Consider the following 25005-nt stretch of genomic DNA (forward strand, 5'->3'; position numbering starts at 1 on the left):
GGGGAACAGATGCAGATATATGATGATTGGGATCTAGAAAAGGAGCGACGAGAAAGATTTTGACACCATGTTCAAATCCTTTGGGAGGAGAACATGGTGTTTTCTACTAACAAAGTGTGTTTTATTTTGCAGGTTCATAGCATACAGAAGACACAAAATTGAAGAGACATATAACACATATGGTCAAGCATACACAACTCACGAATATTCCCGGAATTTCGCAACACACAAAGACAAATCACACACACAAGTTGAAACAAGTTTCATACACAGTTAAAACGAGGGCAACACGGGGAGAAGAACGAGAAAGTCAAATTCTTATTCATGACTTATATCAAATGGAGTTAATTGATGCCTTATTTGTGGTATTAGTATCTTATGATACTCATTCAAGTGGGCCAAAATTAAATCTACCAGAATACAAGTCATGGATAGAAGGAGATATTCAACATTTACAGAATTTCAAGACACATCAAAAGTGGTAAATATGGAGCTTACAGAGTCACTTACCGAAGAAAGAAGCTTAGACCCAACTGGTGGTAGGAAACAGCCAACCTCAAGTGCAGAGAAAATCAACAAGCCAGCAGTACATGCAAATCAACAGAAAAAGAAGAGGTTTACAAGAATTCCAGCTAACACAACATGCAATTAAAGAAACAGCTCACACCAGAAGAACAACGAGGACGAATTAGACAAGGCATTTACCAGATGAGCAGCTACGAAGAGAAGGAGGAGCAGCTACGAAGAGAAGAAGGAGCAACTACGAAGAGAAGGAGGAGGATGGGGGGCAAATCAGCTTCACCATCATCATCTTTACCCCAATTTTAGAGAGCAGCGGCGGAAATGCTCAGACAAAGGACCGTGGAAATAAGGCAACAATACACAGATAGTCCCAATTTGGAAATGGGATCAAATGTTATTTATTTGGGCCGGTCCCAATTTTGGGCCGGTCATTTGCTTTTATTTCATTGTTGGACTTATTTTCTTTTATTTAAATAAATAAAAGGCCCATCCGGGCATATTTAATTAAAAAAAAAAAAAATGAGGAGTCATAGCTACCTCATTTTTTTGGATCAATTTGGGCTTCCCAGTGTGTAATGATAGTAAAAGTTTAATCGGATATCCTTTTATTGGGCCGATATTTATATTTTGTCATCTTTTTAAAATGAGGGTTATATGATTGCCTTGGACGGTGAAGATGTAAGTGAAACAAGCAAAGAAAAGAGAACTACGAAAGAGAGAGTCGCACCAGAATATTTCGCAGGAAGTTTAATCCAAACTCTTCTCTTCTACACCTCAACCCAAACTCTTCTCTTCTACGCCTCAACAGTGATGCTCCATTTTTTTAGTGTAAATACAGTGTATTTGAGTATATTCGTCATTTTTTGGGTATAAATATGAGCTATATGTATTTGGTTGACTGTATTTTTTAGGCAAACTAGATGTATTCTTAAATATATTTGAGTGTATTCTCCATTTTTTTGATTGTAAATACAATATATTTTGTATTTCACCCGAGATCCGACCGAATTTGATTGTATTCTCCATATTATGAATACACTATGTAAATTTGGAAAAGAATACAATGTTGTTTAGCAGACCAGATGTATTTCATTCCGATACATGTGTATTTGTATGTATTTATGCATTGCAGTATCTATAGAAGTCTGTATTTCATTCAGATACATGGTGTATTCTTATGCTCCAAATCCAAGTACGATCTCGATCAGAAACTTGATTTTAAGGGAAACCAACCTCCTTTCAGTAAAGAATCGTGTGAAGCTGTTGATAGAACTTGCCCAACGGGTCGGGTTGCAGGCTCTTTAAGGCATAAATTGTTTTTGTGTTTGTTGGTAATCATGTGAATATTACCATTAAAAAACAAAACATTACACCTATAGAGCACCTACTCCCATGGCCGCCTTCTAGGAAAGGTGCCATGAGCAATAAGCCTCCAATAAAAGAAACTAGTTCCAAGCAGTCAGCGTGACTTGTATGTATTCCAGGTACCAACTATTCTATGCAAAAAAAAAAAAAAAAAAAAAAAAAACCTCTACCTCTATGTGCCTTTTTTGATGTTCTAAGTAACTATACTCTTTGTATAATTTCCCTCTTTATCTGTATAGCTATCTCAGCTGCCTGTAGTGTGGTTCCCCTCAATAATTTGCAATTCCTGGCTCTCCATGTGTGATAGATCATAGCCCCCCTCCCCCAAGCAGCTGCAATCACCTCTTTCTGAAACAACTTCCAGTGCTTCATCTTAATGCTTTCTAGCACTTGCTTCATCTCCCCTGCCTGAAGTTGAACATTGGTATTGATGAAAAGTAGCTCTTAGTGTAGTAATCCATAGACAGTCCACAAACAGATGAGAACTAGTCTCCATCACCTGGTTTTCACATAAGAAGCAACGAATCCTCTACTGGGGTATGCGATTTGATCAATCTTCCTTTTGTCAATAGCCTTCTATAGGTAGCTAACTTAATGAACCTATGTTTAGGTTGAGCCACTGAATTCCAAATGAGACCTGCCACTTCCAGTTCTTGTGTTATCCCACGAGTTTCAAATAGATGTTGGTGATTGAATATCCTCAACCAGCTGTAAGAACATACCATGTTTGTATATACCAGCTTTGCATCTGAGTCTTGAGTGAATTGGTCTTCCTCCAATACCAGCTACTATCCTGAGGAGCCTTGTGAGCCCATATGTTTGGATCAGCTTTCATATATTTGTCATGCACCCACCTCACCCATAATGATTCCTTCCTTATAATCAGCTGCCACAAAAGCTTTCCCATTAAAGCAATGTTCCAAGTCCTGCAGTCTTTAATATTTAATCCCCTCTGCTTTGGGAAGACAAATCTGTTCCCATGAGACTAAAGGTGCTTTTCTACTGTCCTCTAATTTGCCCCATAAATACTTTACATTTCTATCAATTTCTTTCAATATGCCCTAATGAAGGATAACGACTAAGCCCCAAAAGCTATGTATTGAGAACAAAACAGCATTCAACATCTGCAACCTCCCTGCATATGAGAGTTGTTTTGCATAAGTAGTTGTTATCCTGCTTGTTATATTATCAACCCGTTGTTGACATTCTACTTTACTTCATTTTTTGGATGATAATGACAATCCTAAATATCTTATAGGAAATGTCCCTTGTGCAAATCTTGTTCTATCACACAACTATGTCAGTCCAGCAACAAACATATGTGACTTATCCATGCTGCTTATAAGCCCTGTAGCAACACTGAGATGATCCAATGCCTCTATCACTAAATTAACTGAATCCTCATCCCCCTTATGGAACACCATCAAGTCATTAACAAAAATCAAGTGGGTTAGGTTCAAAGGCTTACATATTGGATGATATTTAATTAAAGTCAGGCAACAAACTCACTCTAGTAAGATATTCCATCACCAATACAAACAATAAGGGAAAAATAGGATCTCTTCGTCTAAGACCTCCTCTCTTTCCATCAAAATATCCATGTCCCTCTCCATTTACTTTAATAGTAAACTTTGGAGTAGAAACACATGTCATGATCAGCTTAATGAATTTCTCAGGAAATCCAAACCCCTTTAATGCTTCCTCTAAGAATTCCCAGCTTACCATGTCATAAGCCTTCCTAAGATCAATCTTCATGAAATATCTTGGAGTGGTCTATCTATTGTAGTATCTAAGTAGATCATGGCAAATATACATTATGGATCATAGATCTTCCCTGTACAAATGCAAACTGGTTTTCTGCAACTATATGGCTCACTGCTCCCTTCAATCTACTGCATAACATCTTTGATATACATTTATATAGCACTTTGCAGCATGCTATGAGTCTATACTGACTTGCACTCTCCGGATGATCCTCTTTTGGAATGAGAGCAATGTTTGTGGCATTCAATTGTCTGAGTAATCTCCCATTCTAAAAAAATTCAAGTACTACCTCAGTTATGTCTTTCCCCTCAATATTCCAAGAAGATTTGAAAAAACCATTGCCAAAACTATCTAGTCCAGGGCTTTTATTTTTATCAATGCTAAACATAGCTGCTTTGACATCTGCTTCTGTGAACTCTTGTATAAGCTGAACCTGTTGTTCAATAGAGAGGGTGTTTCCTTTCTTGAGCAACTTTGGGTGAGCTCCTGTCCTTATAGAAGCCTTCTTCCCTAATAACTCTTTGTACTGATAAAAAAAAAAAATGCTTGCAATGTTATCTGGTTCAGACTACAGTTCCCCCTGATCATTCTTCAATTGTGTGATTACTTGCTTAAGTACTCTATGCTTAATAACAGAATAAAAGTATGAGGTGTTATCATCACCTAGATTTAACCATGTTGCTTTACTTCTCTGCCGCAGATACATTTCTGCTAAGTAACAGGATCTCTTAAATTTTAAATAATTGCTCCTTCTTTGCAATCTGCAACTCTGTATCCAATGGATTGGCCTGCAATTGCACCTGAGCTTGGTGCAAAACTTTTCTGTCCTCTTCTGCCTCAGTTATTATATTCCTTGAATGCTGAGAGTACAGTTTCTTTAAATTCTTCTTGAGCAATTTCAATCTCTTTACTACCTGGAACATTTTGCATCCTTGAACACTTACTGCCCATCCTTCTACAACTAGTCTTTGAAGCTGAGGATGCAGGCTCCAATTATTACAATAGAGGAAGAATCTAACTAGTTTGGCCCTTTTTTTCAGACATATCACTTTAGCAGGATAATGATCACTGATTCCTTCTGGCAAAAATATAGTTTTACTTGAAGGCAACGTGCCCAGCTATGCTCCATTGATGAACACCTAATCTATTTTGAAAAAATTGTGTGCTCATGTTTGTTATTCCATGTAAATTTGCTCCCCTGATAAGGCAATCCAATCAAGCCACACTCTTCTACACAGCTTGCAAAGTCCACCATCTCTGACCATGAGACGAGATTACCACCCACTCTGTCCTCAGCATTCAGAACTGAGTTAAAGTCTCCAAGTATTATCCATGGTTTCTGAATCTCATCATTTAGGCTAACCAAACTGCTCCATAAGCCTCTTCTTTCCTCCATTGTATTAAAAGCATAAACAAAAGTCACCACAAATGATACCTGTAAAGGTATGTGGAACACCTCAATATGTGGAACACCTCACAAGTGATCATCTGTGCATTCATACTCAGAGGCACTACTTGAAAGTAGTCTGGCCTCCATGTGACCCAAATTCTACCATTGTAATGATAGTTAAGATTTGTCAAGTATTGCCATCCTCCAAAAAGCTTAGTTGCTACTTGATCTATCTTTGTATTTTTTATTTTGTTTTCCAGTAATCCAATCAATCCCACCTTTTCTGTATTACAGAGAAGTTTCACATTCTTTTGCTTATTAGGGGCATTCAGCCCCCTAGTATTCCAACTAAGGATGCTATCTACTCCCGGAGTGAGGCATAGGATGGCCTCCCTCTTTTACGAACTATCTTATTTGTCTGAACTAGACTCTAGCCTGTTTAGAGCTTGAAAATTGTTATTCTGCACTACTTGATGATTAGGCACACACTGTTCTCAATAGATTTTTATTCCGTCCATTTTCCTGCCCTTTCAGTGTTAGTAGTGAGTGTTTCGGGTGCAGCAGAATGCTTGGTTGGTGGGACTATAGCTGCTTTGAGTCTTTGGTTTAGATGTCATGCAAAATGTAGTTGTAGGGACTGCAACTGCTAAATTCTCTCTTGAAATAGAAAGCTATGTGCCCACAGAGTATTCCTTGGACAAAGTCGCAGTTGGTGGAGGATATATATACTCTTGAAAATCAGCATCAATTGGACCACTGCCTAACCAAAACCAAGATCTTGCTGCCCGGCCAACACAAAACAAAAAAAAAATTCCACTACTATATCATTCACACAACTAAAGTATTGCACCACAAGAGAAAGATCAACAATGTACATACACGGAAGTACTGAGAAGTAAACGAGATCGCCGTGTGTATCAGCCTTCTTTGCAAGTTTCGACAAAATAAAATGGGCGATGTGTTGTCTTGGGTTGCCCTTCCCATCAAATTGTTGCTACAAAGATCAACAATGTACATACACGGAAGTACTGAGAAGTAAACGCCCACCTAAAGCAATCCGTGAGGACAAAATTGAAGTAGAGAAGGAAGATGCCCTGTGGCCTTTGTTGAAATTAAGTCTTTAGTTATATACCTTTTGCATTTTTGATATCCCGAATCCTTTTCCCTAATTTATCCTAGCCAGTTTTGGATAGTCAATAGTGATGCAATCTTGCCGGGGTGGTTTGCCACACTTAATACCACTTTCTTCTCAGGTTATTAGCAATTTAAAGCAGTCATTGTTTGTCCTCTTTTCCTGACACTTTGTAATCTCTCCCGGACTTTCATTTTGGATCTCACTCTTTTATATATTGGAACACAAGACATGAGGAGCTTGTGAAAAATTAAAGTTAATTTTTAGGAAGAATAAATATCATAAATATTTAGAAGAGTTTCTAGAAATTTATATTATAATGTCTTTGATATTTATTATACTTAGGAAACGTCTAGAAATTCTAGACAGTTAGATATTTTGTAGTTGAGGATACAAATATCTAAATATTCTAGAGTAGTAGAAGATAAAATTTACTAGATTTTTCTTATAGATGTATCTAGAAAAATATCTAGAACCATCCATAGACAACTATAAATAGTGGTGGTCTTGTAGATTTGTAATCAACCCAAGTTAACCCAACCGACCCATTACAGATCATTCAAAGCCAATTCAAGAGAGTTCTTCCATTACAAAGTTCTCCTTTCTATAGCTTCCTCTTCTTTAGTTAAATCTTGCAATCTTAGTTAACGATCTTGGGCTAGCAGAAGGTCCCTTCGATTTAAGTTTTCTTCTGCTAATTTTTTACATGGTATCAGAGCCATAACCACAGGTTGACTTCTAGATTTTATTTCAAGATCGGATTAGTGGTAGATTCAACTGGTTTGTCTAAATGAATTTGAGTGGCCGTGTTAATGGACTGGGGATGGAGTTGTTAAATCAGTCTAATTACAAAGTATGGAAGACATGTATGGAGTCATACCTTGTGGGTGAGCATTTGTGGGATGTTGTTAATGGTAGTTATACAAGTCCTCCTACTGACGGATCCGAAAATAGCAGCGCATACAAGAAATGGAAGCAGATTAATGCGAAGGCAGAGTTCATCCGAAAGAGGTCCATCTCGCGCAACTTATTTGATTATATTATAAGGTGCAAATCAGCTCATGAAATTTGGAGGACCCTTGATTGTTTGTTCAACAAGACGGATGAAGCCCAGCTACAAATATTGGAGAACCAATTGGCGGACACCACTCAAGGTAATCTTTCTATTGTCGAGTACTTTTTAAGGATTAAAAACTTATGTTCAGAGATCTCTTTGTTTAAATCCGAACGAGGCTATCTATGAAGCACAAATAAGAAGAACTATCATTCGTGGTTTGAAGTCAGAACATATTCCTTTTGTTACATCAATTAAAGGATGGGCTCAACAACCATCCTTGGAGGAGTTTGAGAATTTTTGGTCGTCACAGAAGCTACTAGCCAAACAGATGGTGGGTGTATCGATCAGATAAGGTGAAGGAAATGCTCCTACAGCTAAAAAAACGAATCTTAAAGTAAGAAAAAAGCAAAGTGACTCGAGAGAGATAGTGTATTCTCAATTCCTAGAGGGTTCAAGTTCGCCGAGACAGAAGGAGGAGTCTTCTAATAATGGTAAGAAGACTATTAAATGTTCTTAGATGTGGTGAAGTAGGACGCATAAAAAGATTTTGCTGAGCCAAGGAAAGCAACATGGCTCAAACCGAGAGAGCTCATGAAGAAGAAGAAGATTAGGAAAGGTGCTTCGTAGCTGAGACTCGAGCAGTAGATGCCTTGGCTTCCCTTAATTTCGAAAGAGACTAGATCGTGGATTCAAGATGTGGACACCGTCTCACTGGAGATGAATCTAAATTTTCCAACTTCCGAGAACACCATGATTGTGATGTAATTGTGATGGAAAATAATAGGATCCATCAAGTGGAGAAGGAAGGCATTGGTGACATCAACAAAAAGCATAAAGATTTTAAAGACATTCAAACTAGTGACGTACTAGTTGTTGCCGAGGTGATCAACGAACCAGATGCTGAAACTGGTAATCAAAGTTTGGATGTGAAAGATGTTGAAGTAGAACCTGAGCAGGCAGTGTCTGAAACTATATATGGCAATGGTAACCATTACGGAGAAAGCATTGAGGGAATTGTAGTGGAAGTTGAAGTCTCTGGTCAATCAACTGCCGCATCAGAGTCAATCACTAGCTCAGATCAAATACTGGAAGCTGATGGAGAAGCTAAGGGTCAAATAAATGAAGAGGTTGACCTTGAAGGCTCAATTTCATATGAAGATACAAATGATATGATTTTTGGAATATCTGAAGTTGCCAAACAATTTATTGAGGAGCTGGAAAGGGAATCTAGTGGTGGATTCTATGCTGGTATTGAAGCTTTGAAGGAAATTCATGGTCAGAATGTCACCGACTCAGGTGCTTCTCCAGATAACACAATTCTTCAGGAGCTAAAAGAAAGGGGTAGTCTCGAAACTCACGAATGTGAAATTTAGCATGAAGATGATTCACGTGGTTAGCAAAGGCCAAAAAGAAATAACGGCAAGTCTGCCCGCTACAGGGATGACAATTTTATCAAGACGTATTCATGTTTCTTTGGAGGCCCAATTATTAGCCGAAAACCATCATCATTTGAAGAAAGAAGAAGTGTGGGGAAAGTATTGCTAAGATCTTCACCGATGCACGTCCAAAAGCTTCATCTGAGTTCTTCCGTGACAAGTTCAGGATAACTTCCAAAAAATTACTTTAAGGGAGAGTGTGAAAAATTATAGTTAATTTTTAGGAAGAATAAATATCATAAATATTTAGAAGAGTCTCTAGAAAGTTATATTGTAATATCTTTGATATTTATTGTACTTAGGAAATGTCTAGAAATTCTAGACACCTAGATATTTTGTAGTAGAGGATACAAATATCTAGATATTCTAAAGTAGTAGATAAAGTTTTCTAGATTTTTCTTATAGATATATCTAAAAAAATATCTAGAACCATCCATAGACAACTATAAATAGGGGTGGTCTTGTACTTTTGTAATCAACCCAAGTTAACCCAACCGACCGAATACAAGTCATTCAAAGCCAATTCAAGAGAGTCTTCTTCCATTACAAAGTTCCCCTTTTTATAGCTTCTTCTTCTTTAGTTGAATCTTGCGATCTTAATTAACGATCTAGGCTAGCAGAAAGTCTCTTCAATTTAAGTTGAAAGTCTCTTCGATTTAAGTTTTCTTCTGCTAATTCTTTACAGAGCTAACCTACCTCACATTGGAGTATAACGTTATCACTAATTACAAAGTTCTCAGAGATATACTCTAGTGATTTCCACATCCTTACATATATAGTGTATCAACCAGACCCCTCGTTTTAGCTTTTTTTAGTATTGCGGTTTGAGCATGTTATTGTATTGATTGAACTATTTGTGACTTCTAAATATGGTTTGAGCAGAGTTTGGAAGGGTTCAATCGTGTTTTGAGCAATAATGTCACTGGAATATATTCTGTACCAGCAAATTATCTGGTGCAAAACTGCCCCGCAGGAGGAGTCACGATTGCAGAAGTAATTAACTCTCAGCAATCACATACAAATCAAAATAAGAATACATGTATGTACTCAGATTGGTACACCTATGATGTTTTGTATTGTCAATGTTGCTAGATTCTCTGATGGGTGCATCCAGCAAAGAAAATGGAGCAGAACCGAGGTCCATCTTAACTCCTCTAAGTCAATTATCACATAGAATCTCAGCGTTCGGGCCTTGTCACCGACTCATATGAAGTAAACATGGGAAAAGGAAGGCCAACCAAATCATGTTCAGGTAGCCTGAAACACAGCAGGGGCGGAAACAGAGAGAAAACTCAAACCCAATAGCTTCAGTCAAAATCTTGTACTTTAGTGTTAAGAAATTCACTTAAGACACCAGTAAACAGTCTTTTTTAGAGTACAGAACCCATGTTACTGGGGGATGAAAATTAAACAAACCTGACTTGATGCCTTTTCCCTAAATGTAACTAGATCTTGCATGATGGTACTCCTTTGCACTATGCAAATACCAAATAGCACTGATGCAGAAATTTTCTCAAGTTTCATACCCAAATATTACAATAATCTATACTAATAAGACAAAAAGCTGCCGAATTAGAATAAAATATTACAATCCTTCTAAAACAAGCATCGTGGTTCTTATTACAAAAAGGATATTCCAATAGCCCGCTTATCTGCCGTGAAGGCCCCCTTGTTAATAGAGGCTGTGCTTTCCCTGTCTAAAAAGATATTTGGACCAATATGTCGATTTTGCCACATCAAACCATAGTTTATACTGTAAACACCCAAATAAAGCTACAGGAACACCAGCAAAAGCAGTAATGAGCTTTGGCTCCCAAGCCACATGATTATTATAGACCAAGAAGAAGGTTGCTACAAAAGCCACGAGCATGCTGACTATCGAGACAAACAACGCCGTGAGTCCAAACAGTAACTTGGCAGGCAATGACACAAGAAAATCGTCTTCAGCATAGCGCGACGTGAGAATGGACAAGAACATAATGATGGAAACAATTGAACTGAAGAGTGCCAATGCATCCGATGTGACAAAAGCCGCAAAGGCATTCAATTTTAGCAATATTGGAGTACCTATATCACTGTTATTACCGCCTGGAATAGTGAAAGCAGCAGCAAACACTATTGTGGCAATCAAAGCTGCAACAATCATACAAGAATTCGCAGTGTCTTTCATCCACCTTTCCCCTTCTTTTAGTAATTGCTTGTGCTCCTCTGTGAATAATTGCCTTGGGGTTTTCCCTTCTTTGTTTTTCTTCCTGAGTAGTGAAGGTGGTACGATCTTCTCCACTTCCTAGGCAATTAATAATCAGATGATTATCAGCAACAAAAATTTAAAAGCCATAACTCGCATTCAAAGTAAATGCTAAATTAAAAAATCCTGTATTGCATTTCATAGAACTAAATATTGAAGTAGCAGAGATTTGAGATGCAATAATATATGCTTATTTTACTTATAGGTAAAAGCTCACCTTAAACCACAACATCTCTTTTTGCATTTGAAGAGCTGCTCCAGACACCTTGAGAAATGATGGCGGCATTATCTTCTCTTCCCCCTGCAGTACTGGCTCATTATTAAAACAACGATAAGCCAAAACACAGGACTTTTTGATTATGTTATATTTCCTATATCATGTATATCAGAGGCGGATAGCTTGGAACATGGGTATAGTTTGAAAAGATTGTAACAGAGAGGAAAAGGGAAATGGAGGGTGAAAATTGAAAATTTGGTTAAGTTACTAACAATAAGAAACAATTTGTTACCATAAGAATTTGCAACAGCTGGTCAAGTGATTCTACAACTCTATCAGGATATGAAGACGCTGACTGCTGTGGTGATTCTGTGACTCCAGGAGTTGCTTCCTGCAGGGGTTTGGTTCTCGGAACTCGTATCTGTCCAGTTTTCTGTTTATAGACTGGGTGCCCTAACTTTCCAGCCAAATGTAGAATGTTATTTTGATTATCATCTACCTTTCGAATAATTAAGTCTTTAGTTCCTCCAATTTGGTGTATAAGACTGAAGACATTTTCCTCTCGATGTAAAACAGCAACTTGAAAAATGGTCCTGTTATGTTTGTCGACTTTCCATATGAGATCAGGATTATTGCGAATAGCCACAACTAAAAACTCTACATTTCCTGCTTTTGCAGCCGTATGGAGCAATGTTTCCTTTTCGACTAGCTTCAATAGCTGATCTTCTGCACTTCTCTGACACTCTGCCCAAAGCTCCTCAAGTAGGATACCAGCTTGCTTCTTCATTGAAAATTCCTGAAGTGCCTGAACTTTGAACCCTATAATTTGAAGCAATATTAGCATTACAAACAAATATTCAGCCCTGTCTTGTCTTTAAGCAATTACAGTGTAAGTTGTTTCCAGTCAAGTAATTAATTATAGTAGATCATACATGGAATGAATTGCCTCCGGGTCATGGAAATTGCACTCTTAAACATTCTCCACACCGGCGAACAAGCTCGTACAATTAGATACCTCTCCCAGTTTCCTCCTTGACTTTGGTTACTGATCACTAAAGACTTTTTAGCTAACGAAACTAAGACAGACTTATGTCCTTCTAACACTTTACTCACTAATTCCCGGTCTTTCTCGAATATATTCGATGCCACATCTGCAAATTAACATTTACTATAAGATTTCGTGTCCAATCAAGTACCACATTATAACGTAACATACGTACCATACATCTCGTTCTGGATAGTGGTTTCAAGAAGTTTAAGTTGTTCTAGCTCATCAAGGCTAGTGAACTCAAAAAGGCACGAAACCATATCTTTGTTCCCAACCGAAGCAGCCACAGTGATTGGCAATGCATCGTCCTCACCACGGATGTTAGGCAGATTCGGATTCCTTTCTATCATTGCTTTAGCGATTTCAACAATATTCGATGCAGCTGCAAAACAGAATGCCGTACTTCCATCAATATTTCGCAGTTCCAAGTCACCTGGTTCCATCAGTTTCATTAGCTCTCCCAAAAATTTGGTGCTTCCCGCTGCTGCTGCAATGTGAAGAACTGTTTCACCCCGCTCCGACATTCGACGAGTAGCAAAACTTGGATCCTTCTTTAAAATTGGTTCAGCAATTCTCCAATTATCTTTCAGAGCAGCTTGATAAAGAATTTGATATACACTAAGATCCAATTTCCAGCCATCTGAAAATTATATTAAATATTCTTGGTGAGTAATTAAGAAAAATTCATACTATTAGAATTTGAGTAAACTAGTTTTCGGACCATACTAATTAATACAAATATTTAATAAATGTGCAGTGAGTTGCATAAAATTAAAGATAGAAAATGAAACCTCAAATTGATGAATAGTGAGCCTATTCTACCCATATTTATTTCATTGCAATGCATAATCATCATACTAAATGATTGTTACGAAATGAATTTGAAACATAATGTTCAAACGACTTATGCAATTCTTATAATATATCAAGTGTTAGCGTGTAAACGATAAAAACACAGTAATTAATGTGGTTCGGATGGATGTGATCCTAGTCCACGGAGAACGGCCGGCACTTTTATAATTATCAAGGGAGAAATGAGTTACAAGATTGGATACTCTTAGGTTCCATGTTCTGTCCTACTTAATAAATCCTAGCTAGCATGTATTTATACTACTAGGTTTAATCCTTTCTTAGAAAGGATCTAAATCCCATCCTAGAAAGGATCTAAATCCCAATAACACTCGAAAACCAACAAAGAAAAAGGTTTCCTTTTATTTCTTTCCGCTTTTGAGTAGAAATTGATTTGAATATTTTCTCAACTTCACATCAAGTGTTCAACTTATAGTAATTCTTTTATATGTTAATGACACCTAATTTAAATGTGAATTTGAGCGATATCGGGTATGGTTATAAATGTTTCACAACTTAATTTTTTTTGTCTTACTTTTTAGAAACTATAGCTTCCTTTTTTACATCCTCATTCATATATATCAAGAAATTGTTGTTGAATGAAATTAATGTTTTGTAGAAGTTGTACAGAAATTCTATCAACGTGTGTTTTTCTTAGGATGGGTAGCCGTTGTCAATTTCACGGTGTATGTTAACACAAAAGTAATTGTTATTTGTGATAGTGCATAGTAATTGCTTAAATATTTAATTGATGTATAAAACTTAATTACTTGTACATGAAGCCTTTGCCTGATTTAAAATTACGAATCATTTCATCTGTGAATTTAGCACGAGAAAAATACAGTTAAATTACATTAAAGACCTTATTAAGAAACGGGACATGTAGTTTGTTAGTACAAGTAATGTGAAAATAGACCGGATTGCACTAAGACTATTATGACCAAAAATATTATAGAGGTTTTCAACCAATAATATATGTTTAAGCTTGGCAAAATGCATGTAAGAAAGAAGCAGAAAAGGAACAATGATGTGGATTCTATAAAATATGAGGTCCACAAGATCGGATGTTCTGGCAGATAGTTACATATACACATTAAATCTTACAAATAACATATCAAAACCCAACAATGAAACATGAATCAGCTATTAGTAAATAAAGATACACTATTTGATTCAGTATACGACGTTATAAGATAAGAAATTGAGAAAAAAAAAAAAAACAACAACAACAAAAAATTAACCTGTGACATAAAATTGCAGAAGAGTTGCCGCAAGCTGAAAAACCATAGATATTTTAGGAGAGGAGAGTTTTTGACAGAAACAAGAGAAATCTGGTACTGAGCTTATATAGAGGTTGGATAATTTTCATAGAATAAAACTGAGAATGTGAAAAGACTGCATAAATATCCACTTCGGAAGATGGAAAGAAATAAAACTGATTTTTTGCTATAAAATCACTTTATTAAGAGGAGCCTCTTCACCTTTTCTCCTTAACTGGTATTGTATTTTTCTATGCTACATTCTTGTATTTATTGTTAAAATTTAAAAAGAACTTTAAAATTATTACATAGGCATTCTAAAGGTTACAACAAATATTGGAATATGAAAACAATTTCAATACGTTGAATGATGTAGCAAGTGAGAATGCATCCGGCCAATGTATTGATTCATTTATCTTATTTCATTTTAATGAAACATTATTAATAATTGAAAGGTAAAATTACTTTTTAGTCCTAAAAAAGTAGTGTTTAATTGAATGACTAATTTCGTAATCCAACTTTCAACTATGGGGCTTCTCACTTAGTATATTATTATATTATTATTATGATATGATGATTTGTCTCTCAGCTTAGTGACTTCAACCTTGTCTGCTACAAGATAAAAGAATTTCTGAATGTTTTTAAAAACTCTGTCCTATATATATAAAGTCCACCTGTTATACACGTGTCTGAGAAATTATTTATATTAATTGTGTGTGATAGCGAAATAAAACTAACATATCCACCAAGGAAGCAATGGCTTCTGGATCATCTACAGCATGTTCACGCCTGAGTTCATCGTTTCCACTTAACATGCATGCAAAACTTAAATTATTTAAGTTAAAAAGAAAATAAGGAAAGTTGGACCACCATCACAGAGTCAAAAGAAATACTCCATCCGTTCATTTTTACTTGTCCAGTACATTGAAAATAAATTTTCACTTTTACTTGTTCATTTTAGCATATAAAAAAAAGACATACTCACTCTATATCAAGTTATTTGTCGCTTTTCTGTATTGCACGTCCCGTTAAGAAATAATAATTAGGAGGGATATTTGACTAACTTTACTCTTATAATGTTAAAGTTATAATCTCTCTCCATTAAATTATTACTCTATTGAAGTATTATCTCAATTAATAACAAAATTCTAATAAGGGTAAAAAGGGGAAAAATAATTAATTGTGCATTAAGCTTCTAAAACGACAAATAATTTGAGACAACTATTTTTAATAACGATGACAGATAATTTGAGAAGGAGGGAGCATTTTTTTTTCCATGTTTTATCCTTAATATTACTCCCTTCGTCCCATAGTAGCTGCCAACATTATTAAAAATAACCGTCCCAAAATACTTGTCCATTTACAAAACCAAGATAATATTAATTAAAGTTTTCCTATTTTGACCTTACATGAATTGTTTTTTAAAATAACCAATATTGATTAGAGTGCTATTTATTGGATAGAGATAAGAGTAATATTGTAAAAGTACACTTTTATTTATGATTTCTTAAAGGTCGTGTAAAACAGAAAGTAGACGAGTAATATGGGACCAATCAATCCTGAAGAAAAAGACTACATCAACATCTTCTATGCAGTTTCAAATTTACGACATTACACGCAGAAACGACAGTAGTGATGCCGGAAAACTAAACGAAGTTAACCTGTTCGCTACAGTCTAAGTTCCTTGAGCTCTGAAATTGCTTTGCCTAAGTTAATGGTCAACGGTTGGGTTTTTACATCAGCCCCCTCCATGTCAAATTTCCGGTGCCAGAAAGTGGCTTTCCAGGTTGGAGATAGTACGAGACAAGGTTTAAGTTGAGTGATTTTTTGAACACAAGAATAAAGATAAGTGATTTTATTACACAGTTTCACTAAACTGAGTAATCATTTGAAAAATGAACTCTTAGAATTTCGACAGATTGCAAGTAAGTACAGTGCTGTAACTCACTAGAATTAGGAGGTTGATTTTCGATGTCCCTTGATCCATATCGAGACCCTTCAGCTTGTTCATTTTCTCCGCGATGCACAGAATTGTGATCAAATGTTTCTGAAGTTGAGAGAGATCGGGAAGGCCTCTTCTTCTCCATTATATTTTGTATGTCTGCACTCTCTTGATCAACAATAATGTAGTAGGTAGAAAATAAGTAGAGTTGGAATTAATACTCCATATGACGCAATACATATTACATACTAGAATGCATAAACTACGATAGTTGAGGCGGGAAAAGTGAACAACGAATAGTTGACGTGTGTTTTGCTAACTAGGTGGTGATACTTTAGGTAGAAGACTCTCATACCTGATAGTTCAGATAGAAAACTCAAAAAAACATGATACTTTAATGTGTGTTTTTGATCCTTATCTCAATTTATTTACCTTTCACGTACATGAAGATCACTAAAAAGACATTAATTACTGCTCTAATTGCACAAGAGAAGGCGAAGAACAAAATAAAGAAATTAAAAAGTAGAGTAGACATACCGACGACTGATGCAATTCTCTGGAACTGGAGAAAAGAGGACTCTCTGGTTGATGGTTCTCTCTCTTTCTATGTATATGTAGCTCCAGAAGGACTGAGACACGGAGAAAGAGGTATAATTTGGATGATTTTTATTTACTTGATGTTGGGCCTAAAATGCATATATTTATGAGGGGAAAATGTAAGTAGACAAGAATATAAAAATATGTACATACTGTTAACAGGTAAATACAATAAACATTTCGTAGCAGTTTAATTAAGAGTTCTATAGTAAAGCAACTCCTATGTATAAGGAACCTTAGGTTCCTATTTTTTCGTAACATATTCCAAAACAGTTACATCTAGTCTTCATCCTTATTAAATGCACAAAAAAGGTATACGCATTAATATATTTATACGGTTGTAGTTAAAAGCAAAATTTGAACTTATTTATATTGTATAAATGCATGATAAGTAATATTTTAAGCATTTTGTAGTTAAAAAAATATACAAAATATTGAGATTACACATGGTTGTAGTTCTTTTGATTATATAAATATCATGCAACTAATATTTTGAAATTAAATTTATGTTAGAAATAAACTTATACAAAATATATATCATGAATATGTGATTTCTTCTGTAACTGCTTTTTATATCTTATATACATTTTATTATAATTGTATGATAAATTTTATACCTTGTATCATATATTTTATGTACCTCGCATAATGTTGTTATATCTTTTATACATTTTATTAAACCTTGTATACATTTCATATACCACGTATAGTTTAATTATACCTTGTATGATAAATTTTTATACCCCGTATAATTTTGTGTGTGCCAAATAATATTTATATATGCAGTTATACCTCATATAATTTTTATCTTTCGGATATGTTTTTTTGAAATGTATTTGCTGGATTAGTTTTAATAATATTATTTTTAAAAAGCTTTTAATAATTATTTTAACGTAAGTCAATCAAATTTTTTTCTAACATTAGCTTTGCCCAAATCCTTGAAAAATGAAAACTCTTAACAGCCCATACGGAAAAATGAAAATGAATAAGAAGATGTAGTAGCAGTTGAGCGGTGAGAAAGATAGATGTTTATCTGTTAAAGAAGAGAGATAAATGATATAATAGAGATGGGTTTATCCCTTAAAGAAGGGAGATAAAATGATAATAAAGAATGAGTAAATATTATTGAATCCCTAATTTAAGGGATTTAGTTTGGTATAATATTTTCCTAAATATGTCATAAAGTTATAAAATATGTTAGTTTTGAAGAACTTTAAAAGTTGTGCTATTTATGTGCCTAATTCTATATTTTTTTCTATATTTATTCATTGTTTGCCTCACATCTTAATACTTTTAATTGTCTTTTGAGTACTAATTATATTAATTTTTACTTAATATTATATTTTATTGTGTAGAAATAAAACGGTGAAGATAAAGATAAAAGGGCAGCCCGGTGCACTAAGCTCCCGCTATGTGCGGGGTCTGGGGAAAGGCCGGAGCACAAGGGTCTATTGTATGCAGCCTTAACTTACATTTCCGCAAGAAACTGTTTTCACGGCTCGAATTCGTGACCTCCTGATCATATGGCAACAACTTTACGTGAAGATAAAGATACTTGCAGCAAAATTGAATAAAAATTGGGAGAAAAAGAAAAGAGAAAAAGAGGGATACCTTACCCAGGAGATAATGATTATTACTATCTAATGATGGGCTTATGATGTGTAATGATTACTTGCCACAGTGAGAAGAAAAGAATAAAGAAGGAAAGTTGCAAAGAAAATAACGTAGTTGATAATGATTATTACTATCTAATGATGGGCTTATGATGTGTAATGATTACTTGCCACAGTGAGAAGAAAAGAATAAAGAAGGAAAGTTGCAAAGAAAATAACGTAGGAGATAATGATTATTACTATCTAATGATGGGCTTATGATGTGTAATGATTACTTGCCACAGTGAGAAGAAAAGAATAAAGAAGGAAAGTTGCAAAGAAAATAACGTACCTGGCAGCGGGAAAGTCAGCCTCTGCAGGTTCGCCCAGGCCCTTCGCGCCTTGTTGCGACTGACTTTTGCTGGGCAATTGGCACGAATGTCCTTCAAACGGCGCTGGTCTTCAAATTTTGTCCCTGTAAATCATGGTCTTTATAATTTATCCTTCAGCTATATCCACCCGTAACTAAAGAGACAGTTTTACCCCCGACCCCAAAACATATAAAAGCCTCCACCTAAAAGAAATCTCCAAATGAAAACACCGTGTCATCGGGAAACTTGCTCCAACTAAACCAAATCTAAATTATCCAAAGTTTCACCGTTGTTTTTGCTACTACATCATCGGAAAAAGGCAAATTTTAAGAATAAGTTTTAATTGAATGCAATTCAATTGAACGTAATGCTAATTAATTTAGCGGTTTGATTAAGTTTATATTTGTTATTATTTGAAAATATCAACAAATAACGTTCGTTTAGTTTATTATGACCTAAATGTTCAAAAACAGGTGATGTAACGATCAAATAGAGTTGAATATGTAACAACCAGGTATTTTATGAGTGAATTTTAGAGTTTATCCCTTAAGTATGGTTTACCTAATTTTAACAATTCACCTACCTAAGTGGGTAAGTACAAAATACATGTGTATGTATATGTTTACAGTTAATAGTCATTTATAAGTATAATAAGATATGAGATGAATTATTAGTTTACTTGGTTAGAGGGTTAAAGGATTAGTTAGTTAAGGAGAAATGATTAATAATTATTAATAAATGGTAAGAGTAATGGGCTAAGCCCACCGTTCCTGGTATTCGTGTAATTGGCCTTAGAAGTATGTGGTGCATGGAGGAAACTATTCATTCTACATAGCTGAAAGAAAAACAAGATACAACTGCTACGAGGGGAAAACAGGAAGCATCATTCGAGAGAATTGGCATCGTGAGGGTGAGGATGAGTAGAATTCCCAACAATCATATTCAGGTACTACACTTCATTCTTTCCATAACTATGTTTCATTAATGGATCTAGAATGGGTAGTGCCTACAGTTAATTCCTTATAGAATAATGCCAAAAATTCATCTTGGGGGGACAAACTGATTGTGGAAGTAATGAATGTGTTTATTGGGCTTAGGGAGTAGAAATATTATTTAATAATGAAGAATACCTTCTTGGGGGAGCAAAGTGATTGTGGAATTCAAGAATGTCTTTATTGGGCTTTGGGAATAGATGTATTATTTAATAATGAACAATACCTTTTAGATTGCATTTGTTTTTTTAACTTTGCACAGGGAATCTGCAAATATTATTGAATTAGTATTATAAGGCATGGACCATATAATTCACGTACGGGGGCATGAATAGTTAATGAAACTAGATCCCTAGCATATCCTGCCGAGAAACGTTTTTAGACCAATTGAAGTTGTGAATATGTCGGTGATTAAAGGAGTTATTTGACTAATAGCAGGACAGTTAACGGACTTTGATTCCAAGGTGTTCTATAATAATGGGATTAGTTTTACTAGACCAATTTTGGACCCATTATTTATGTTATTAAATAGATTGGGGCTATTGGAGATTGTTTGAAAAAAATTTGGCGTTTTAAGAGAGGTTTGCATTCCGATTATAAGACAAGTGAGACTTAAACTCTTAGTTTACTTGCTTTTCATAAAAAACATATGGTGTGTGTTGTATGTATGCATTTAATCCATTTAGTTCGTGTGAGTGGGCAAGCATGAGCTACATTGGGTAATTTTCAAGTGTCTAAAGTAATGACCGTATGAGTCCTTTAGCGTAATTTCATTTAAGTATATACTTACTGTAGACGTAAAGTTTAGAATTGGCATTGATTGGATGTTTGTTTCACTTTATCATATCTTCAGAGGGGCATACTCCGACAGGCCTTATTGGGTTCGGTGGCGGTAGATGCCGTTTTAATTATAAGTGACCGTGTAAGATGTGGGTAAATAATGCCAACTCCGGAAGACAGGGTAAGACATGGACAAATACGTACCGTGTCCCATGAGCATAGATTCAAATTCAGTGTATTTCGAGGTAGATGCCAGAATTATAAGTGACCCGGGTAAGATGTGGGTAAATAATGCCCACTTCGGAAGACGGGGTAAGAGACAGACAAATATGTACCGTGTCCCGTGAGCATGGATTCAGATTCAGTGTATTTTATGTCTTGCTTGTTTATGCTTCATGATTTCAACTTCAGTTTCAGCGTTTGCATATATTTAATATACTTGTCTTTGTTTAAGTTCTTTTATGCATTATCAGGGATTTCAAAGACTTACTCCAAGGGTAAGCTGAGAGTGTCGATGATCTTGCTAGGTCTTTTAGACTCATGCTTGTTGATGTTTGTATGTGTGCAGGTGTGATCAACGGCGACCAGGTAGCCGATACCTGATTATTCTAGCTTTCTACAGTCCAGTTTAGTCGAGATGTGCTACCATTAGATCATGGTGCCCTTTTCTTCTTTAGCTGACTTAGTAGTATTTCGAGCTGCATCTCATACTCCTGTATTCAAACTAGTAGTTCCATGACTTAGACATACTACGGGGTTTATGGGAAGACTCAGTATTCGTATTACGTTTCCGCACGTATCATTATATTATAAGACTTTGAGTATTATTCTTCTTCATTGACGAGGCCCAAGTGTATAGGAAATTTCGCTCGTACTCTGTCAAATTCTAATATAGTTTAAGATATCGTCCTACAGAGATTGAAAAATCTATGCTACAGACTTGTAGTATTTTTGCTGCTATTTGAGAGAATCAGATTGATGAAAGGAGAGTAGTGACTTAAATTTGTAAATTACATTAACAAAAGAAGCAACTTTCAAAAGATTATCTTAAAAGAAAGAGTCGGCGTTACATTGAATCCACTTAGTGTATACATGACAATAAAACCTTTTTTAGTAAATTCCACAAAACAGTAGAAATAGTTCCTAAACTTGATTTGTGTTATGAGGAATAAAGACCTCTTGCGATTAGTCCTTAAATCAATAACCTTATTTGAAACAATCCCTCCGCGAGAATTAGAATTGAAAGAAAGAAGATAGAGATCCCTCAAATCAGTAAACTTATTTGAGACTGTCCCTCCGTGAGAATTAGGACGGAAAGAAATAAAACAAAGATTTAAACCTAAGAACTAACTTGAAATAACCCCTCCGTGAGAATTAGGATTAAAAGAAGCAAGTTCAAAGATTTGGAATAATAGATGACTAAAAATTATTATTACATATATATTTTATGTGATTATTATAGTATATTAATTTCCCTCCTTGTTAGAAGTACAAATTAATATAACTATAATCATAACACAAAATATATTAAGTAATGATAATGATTAGTAGAACATATCATTCCAACACAAAGTATGACACTTAAATAATAACAAGACGAGGAATAACTAAAATAAGATAATATAACATTACACCAAGTTTCTTCAACTATCTCAACAAAAAGAGATGACTCCATTATGGAGTTAGAAAAGAGAAAATATGAATTTAAGAAGCTAGAAATATTGAAAGACTTGGAGAAATATTTTTACTACAAAGGAAAGAAAAGAGAATAAAACAAGATTAACACTCTGTTTTCTAAATTATTGGATGATTTGTAAGCAAAGTGATGCTTCTATTTATAGGAAAATGTAGTGTCTCCCCCCTACGAATGCAACTTTGAAGTAGTGCTCACATCCGTAACCTTACTTGACGGGTGAGAGTATAACAATGATAGTCGCACCCGTGAATTTTGAAATTTCTTTCTTGATGCCCATAGTTGACGGGTGGGAGTATGAAGTGGCGGTGATACCTGTGGATTTCAACACTTGACGGGTGTGGGATTATGCAATATCTTTCTTGATGCCCATAGTTGACGGGTTTGAGTATGAAAGTGGCGGTGACACCCGTGGATTTCAACACTTGATGGGTGTGAGATTATGCAACTTCTCCCAATGTTATCTTTTGTAATTCCCACATGTAAAACTCCACGGTTATGACTTATGAATTCGTGCATTTTTATTGAATTCTTTGCTTACTTCTTTGACAATTTGTTTCTTCTTTATTCTCTGTTGCTATCTTCTTCCTGTAGAATTTGTTAGAAAATATGCGAGAATAGGATATATTTATTCATGTCTTATTTAAAAACTTATTTTTATATGCAAAATATCATGAATAATTTATATCCATCATTCATCTTTTAATTATCCGCATGATTAGAGTAGAGGGTTCACCTCATGGGTAGAAGCTCGTCAGGTGCCCTGTCGCAGCCTCAGTGTCAGATTTGGTTCGTGACAAACTTGGTATCAGAGCACTAGGTTTAAATCTCCTTGGAAGTCATCGAATGATGCCTGGTAGAGCTTTGTAGATCGGTACGGAGACGCCTGTACTTACCTTCGAGGGACTGCACGGGCATTTTAGGAAAAGTTTCCTTTCTTTCTAACTCTTATCGTGCTAATAAAGTTGAATAAGGAATTAACCCTTTTCTTGTTCTGGAACAAATGGTATTTTAGGAAAAGTTTCCCTTCTTTATAACTCTTATCGTGCTAATAAAGTTGAATAAAGAATTAACCCTTTTTTTATTTCTGGAATAGATGGCTAAGACTTGATTTTCTACATCTGGGGGGTGAGGGGATGAAACAGTAGCACGGGGGAGAGCCAGGTCACCAGGACGGGTTCTAGCACGACGGATCGCTAGTGCCCAGAGTATACCCCGGCACCGCCGCACAGCACCACTCGAGCTTCCGCGAGCAGAAGGATGTTATGGACATACCAACAAAGCTCCCCCAAAGAGAGAGAGAGTTACACGGTTGCGCACTCACCCGCAGCCGTTCGTCAGGATGGTTTCAGTTATGTAGCCTATTGTTCGTCGTTTAGATGGGATTATGCCTCCAGCTACTTCTCAGATTCAGGAGGGAGTGGGTGCTCAGACTCCAGCCACTCTTACCCCAGAGCAGCAAGTTGCTTCGGACTTTCAGACACCGCTACCTGGTTTAGCTGCACAACCAGCTGAGTTAGTAGCACAACGAGCAATTCACACATAGCTTTGACTACTAGTAGGAGGGCAGGTGCTACAGATGAGCTTAGAGCTTTCATGAGTTTTAGACCACCGAACTTCAATGTTTCCACTGCATCGGTGGGTCCTTAGAGGTTCATAGACAGGCGTGAGAAGATTTTGATGACTCAGGGTATCTTGCACACTCACAGGGTTGACTTCACAGTTTTCCAGCTTTCTGAGTTGGTAGAGTCATGGTGGACTACTTTGATTCGTAATCGATATGCAAATTTGCCTCCACTTACTTGGACATAGTTTGTGGCACTTTTCATGAACAAGTTCCTTCCCCCTAGTTAGCACGATGCTTTGCATGATCAGTTTGAAAAGCTTCGTCAGAAAGACATGACTATGGCACAGTATGATGCAGAGTTCACCAGGTTGTCTCATTATGGTCTTGAGATCATTCCTACTGCGGAGGATCGGGTCAGGAGATTTTTGAATAGGTTGATAAGGTCTCACCGTACTGCCTTGGCTATTGAGGTGCGGAGGTCTACCTATGAGCAGGTTCTAGATAGTGCTATATGTTGAGAGGGATACTATTTAGAGGACAAGACTAAGCGAGAAAGCAAGAAGTCGCGCATACGTGGTACCCAAATTTCACCTATCCGGTAGCGGGGTGTTCGGGGCAAGGGGTTCGTCTCGCTCTCCTCGGCCCCTACACATTATAATTCTCACTACTCACCAAGTTCTCAGTCAGCCCGGCAAGGGCAACAACAGCAGCAACACCAAAGGCATAGTTCTTCTCAGACTAGGGCTCCTGGTTGTTCTTCTTTTGGAACGAACCATTTAGCCAGGTGCATGAGGGGTTTCACTGGATACTATACTTGTGGAGAGTAGGGTCACTTTTCTTTTGCATATCCCAGAGTTATAGGCATAGGCCAGCCAGTAGCCCAGCAGCAGGGTGTCATTGCCGCCCCACCTATATTGCTAGTTCCGAGGAATTGTAGAGCAATACTGCGATGCGTAGGTCACGGAATAGCCTAGACAGTGGTACTGGTGCGCAGCGGTGGGTGGACAACCCCGTTTCTTTGCATTAGCTAGACAGGATGCTGATGCATGTGATGAAGTAGTCATAAGTATTCTCACAGTTTGTTCTCATCCGGCATTTACCTTGATGGATCCTGGATCCACTTATTCTTATGTGTCCCCATTCTATGCTACTTGTTTGGAGCGGGTACTCGACTACATAGATGA

At 36.2% G+C, this 25005-nt stretch overlaps 2 protein-coding genes across 2 annotated transcripts; both read right to left on the reverse strand.

Moving 5' to 3' along the window:
- Positions 1-3182: 3182 nt before the first annotated feature.
- Positions 3183-4357, reverse strand: LOC132047650 (uncharacterized). The gene is made up of 4 exons (XM_059438667.1): positions 4259-4357; positions 3941-4177; positions 3397-3636; positions 3183-3296 (listed from the first exon to the last, which is right to left on the reverse strand). The coding sequence occupies exons 1-4, from the start codon at positions 4355-4357 to the stop codon at positions 3183-3185; spliced, it is 690 nt and encodes a 229-aa protein (XP_059294650.1).
- Positions 4358-10157: 5800 nt separating this feature from the next.
- LOC132047651 (uncharacterized) lies at positions 10158-16374 on the reverse strand. Its single transcript, XM_059438668.1, has 6 exons — positions 16221-16374; positions 12352-12825; positions 12064-12282; positions 11424-11950; positions 11132-11215; positions 10158-10953 (listed from the first exon to the last, which is right to left on the reverse strand). Exons 1-6 carry the CDS (start codon positions 16372-16374, stop codon positions 10339-10341), a joined length of 2073 nt encoding a protein of 690 aa, XP_059294651.1. The 3' UTR covers positions 10158-10338.
- Between the last annotated feature and the right edge of the window lie 8631 nt (positions 16375-25005).

Source organism: Lycium ferocissimum, chromosome 2, assembly GCF_029784015.1.
Source record: "Lycium ferocissimum isolate CSIRO_LF1 chromosome 2, AGI_CSIRO_Lferr_CH_V1, whole genome shotgun sequence".
Taxonomy (NCBI): Eukaryota; Viridiplantae; Streptophyta; class Magnoliopsida; order Solanales; family Solanaceae; genus Lycium; species Lycium ferocissimum.